The 3,774-nt window shown below is 42.9% G+C and overlaps 1 protein-coding gene across 1 annotated transcript; it reads left to right on the top strand.

Annotated features, from left to right (window-relative positions):
- Positions 1-417: 417 nt before the first annotated feature.
- Positions 418-2,397, top strand: LOC146074997 (uncharacterized). The gene is made up of 2 exons (XM_083183777.1): positions 418-1,590; positions 1,958-2,397. The coding sequence occupies exons 1-2, from the start codon at positions 1,011-1,013 to the stop codon at positions 2,329-2,331; spliced, it is 954 nt and encodes a 317-aa protein (XP_083039903.1). The 5' UTR covers positions 418-1,010; the 3' UTR covers positions 2,332-2,397.
- Positions 2,398-3,774: the final 1,377 nt, after the last annotated feature.

Here is a 3,774-nt window from a genome sequence, read left to right as displayed (position 1 = left end):
TCACTTTCTGAATCTCTCATCCTATTACATTCCACCCACTGTATAGCCATAAAAACAAGACACTTGTACAGCAAACATATTATTGGTATTCTTGTTTTTTGTGCACATTATTGAGCATTTGTATCTTCATCATTCTTATTTTAATGTTTAATGAAGACATTTACGACTCAAAATAAATATTTAAGACTTCAATCGTACCTTTATGCTGAAATTCAGGCCACGAAATATACAGCCTAATCTTAATTGGGCTATATATGTATAAAAGTAACAATCCAGTTGCTATTATAAAAGAGCAAACAAGCTCTGGTGTATGTTCCACTCAGGATGCATCATACTAATATTTTTATAGGAAAATCTATGTCCATATAGGATTATTTTACACATATTTTCTTTGTATCACCTTATTATATCTTATACCCCTTTTCCACTAGCAAATTCTACCCGGGTTTTTGCTCGAGGACGCGCACCGACACGGGTTTTTTGTCAGTGTGAACGTGTCCTTTACACAAAACACGGGTAGAGAGACCAGGGAATTCTACCCTGGTATCTACCAGGGTAAAACACGGCAATGACACGGGTCTGTGCGCAGTGTAAATGCACATTACCCGTGTTTTAGATCCGGGTAACACGCTGAGGCCGGTAATTGGTTCTTCAGGGGCACCAGAAGATGATGTCATCTGCTGGAGACGCGCCGGAAGACGCTGGGAGACGCTGACCACGAGGAGGCTTCCCAGCAGCAGCTCCTCCGGCGCTGGCCACAAGCAGCCATCGCAGCACATTGCCTACGCTGGGCACAAGCAGCCATCGCAGCACATTGGCCACGCTGGGCACAAGCAGCCATCGCAGCACATTGGCCACGCTGGGCACAAGTAGCCATTGCAGCACATTGCCTCCTACCTACGCTGGGCACAAGCAGCCATCACAGCCACAATCCCTGCGACGCTGGGCCCAAGCAGCCATCACAGCATTACCTACAACGCTGGGCACAGCAGGTATTTGGACAGCAAACCATGTCTAGCCATAGTTGGACAGACAGTGAGATAAGAGAGCTGCTTAATATTAGGGGAGAGGAAGAAATAAGAAGACAGATGACGGGTACAGTAAAGGATACCTTTGTCTACAAGAACATATCCGTTATACTGGCCGACAGAGGCATAAAAAAAACACAGCAGCAAGTGGTGAACAAATTAAAGGCACTACGAAAGCAATTTATGAAAACACACGACCATAATCGTAAGAAAAGTGGCGTAGGACGTATTGATTGGCCATATTATGAGCTATGCTACAGTGTCTTTGGCAAAAGTGCCCTAACTAATCCCATCGCACTATCATCATCCAGCTGTGCCAATAGTCAGATGTCAGTAGAGGAGGACCATGCCGAAACACAGCACAGCCTCCCCAGCTCACAATGTGGACCATCATCCCCACTGCTCGTATCAGACTGCAGTTTGGAAGAGTCAAGCATGAAGGATGATTCCGTCAGCGCTGTCATAAATGAGGAGGTAGAGGCTTCTCAGCCGGAGACTTCACAGGCACCCAAGTCGACGGAGATTTCCCAGGCACCCAAGCCCACAACTTTGCGCTCCAATAGTAAGTATTAAATTTGCACAGAGACAAGCACATACACAAACATTATGTAGTGGTGTCAAAACTATCATACTTCAAGCTCCTTTGGTACTACACATCCTAGCATGCTGTGTCATAGTTGCTGCAGTAGTCCATACGTAAGACCAAAACTTATGTTAACACATGGTGGGATATGTGGATACTTGAATGGCAACCTCGAACAATATTACACCGCAATACCTTTAAACTATCTTTGAAAAAGGATTGAAAACATAATGGGCAATGGATAGGTAGTGTGTATGTGCCGGAAGGCCGCAAACATGTGTTGGATAAACTATGCAAAGTTTATATATCATCAGTGTGTAACAAATCATTTTTTATCCCTACACAGTCTATAACGTTCCCAAAAGGAAGCCGAAACCAAACAGAACAGAACAATCTGTGAGAGCAATGACAACGATTATTCTGGAACATCTACGTGAGGCGGATAGCGATTTGAATGCTCATGAAGATGCAAGAATTGCCCGTTTTTTAGCATCTGAAAAAGAAATGCATGATTCTTTTATGTCACAAATAGCGGATATGCATGAGAGGCAGATGACATTGTTTGAGCGTATGTTTAGCCGTATCCCTCCCAATACCCAAGCACCACAAAAAGACCACACACAAGTGGCATATGGCCAGTACAACTATGACCATGCTCAGTATCCTAACACATCAACCCCACAACCCGAACAATATCGGGTTTATAGGCAATTGAGTTAGGCCTGTTGTTGCTACAGCAATGTTTGTATGTATCTTTTCAGGTTGTTAGGTTTCTGCACAATGTAGGTTGAGAATCCAAAGTTGGGCCAGTTGGTACACATTTTTTATATATAATTATTTATATACATAGAAGGGCAAGTAAAGGTCGCAGTACTAGGGTGCTCTTTTTTTTTTTTTTTTTAAATATATAGTATATCTAGATATACATTTTCCTACCTCAAGGATGTACGTTCTTAGGCCTGAAATAATTAGGTCCACGTGATAACTATAGAATGGCCATAGCAGAGGGGAAGATGTATGGATCAGTGATAGTGCTTTAGGCCCTCCTATCAGCTCCAAACTGTTAAGTGTATGAAGGGTTTCTGAAGGGACAGTTTGGAGCTGATAGGATTGCCAATTTATGACTTCTTTCACCCCCCCCCATCACTGCGTCATACATCTTCCTCCCTCTTGTGTTCTCTTTGCACTTATATTTTTGCACTCATAAATGTTTACCAAGCCATTTTGTACCTGCAAGTAAAGGTCGCAGTACTAGGGTGCTCATTTTTTTTTTGTTTTAAATATATAGTATATCTAGATATACATTTTCCTACCTCAAGGATGAACGTTCTTAGGCCTGAAATAATTAGGTCCACGTGATAACTGGAATGGCCATAGCAGAGGGGAAGATGTATGGAGCAGTGATAGTGCTTTAGGCCCTCCTATCAGCTCCAAACTGTTAAGTGTATGAAGGGTTTCTGAAGGGACAGTTTGGAGCTGATAGGATTGCCAATTTATGACTTCTTTCCCCCCCCCCATCACTGCGTCATACATCTTCCTATCTCTTGTGTTCTCTTTGCACTTAGATTTTTGCACTCATAAATGTTTACCAAGCCATTTTGTACCTGTATGTCAAGTTTTGAAAACATACAAGAAAGTTTTTTGACATGTTTTATAATTATACTTCAAGTATACAAAAAATGAATAAACACAAACTGTTCAACCAGCAATATTTCTCTGTGTCCCCTACTGCAACATTGATGTAAGGTTTTGAGTTATTGTGGCTCTTATCCGCTCTGCGGCAACGCTATGCACCCCCTCATAGCCTGCTGCATCATGTACGTTTCCCAACAACTCCTGGTCCAGCACATTCCACTCAGGAAGAAAGTTTTCCTTTTGCAGCTCACATATATTGTGCAGAATGCAGCAAGCTGCGACAATATCTGGCATGATTTTTAAGTCCACATCATTCCTCTTCATGAGGCAACGCCAGCGTCCTTTTAATCGGCCAAAAGCATTTTCAACTGCCATACGGGCAGAACTGAGGGCATGGGTATATGCAATCTGTTGTGGCGACAGTTGAACATGCTGGGTGTAGCCCTTCATCAACCAGTGCTGCAAGGGGTAGGCTGCATCACCAATGAGGTGGACCGGAATTTCCACACCATCAACAGTCACCGATTT

The sequence above is a fragment of the Crinia signifera genome, chromosome 4 (genome assembly GCF_055691185.1).
Source record: "Crinia signifera chromosome 4, ASM5569118v1, whole genome shotgun sequence".
Lineage (NCBI taxonomy): Eukaryota > Metazoa > Chordata > Amphibia > Anura > Myobatrachidae > Crinia > Crinia signifera.
Note: the sequence above shows the minus strand (reverse complement) of the source record. Positions and strands in the feature narration are given on the sequence as shown.

Coding starts and splice junctions, on each gene's coding strand:
- LOC146074997 (XM_083183777.1), top strand. CDS start 1,011: ATGTCTAGCCATAGTTGGACAGACAGTGAGATAAGAGAGCTGCTTAAT. Junction 1,591..1,957: donor CACAACTTTGCGCTCCAATA/GTAAGTATTAAA, acceptor ATCCCTACACAG/TCTATAACGTTCCCAAAAGG.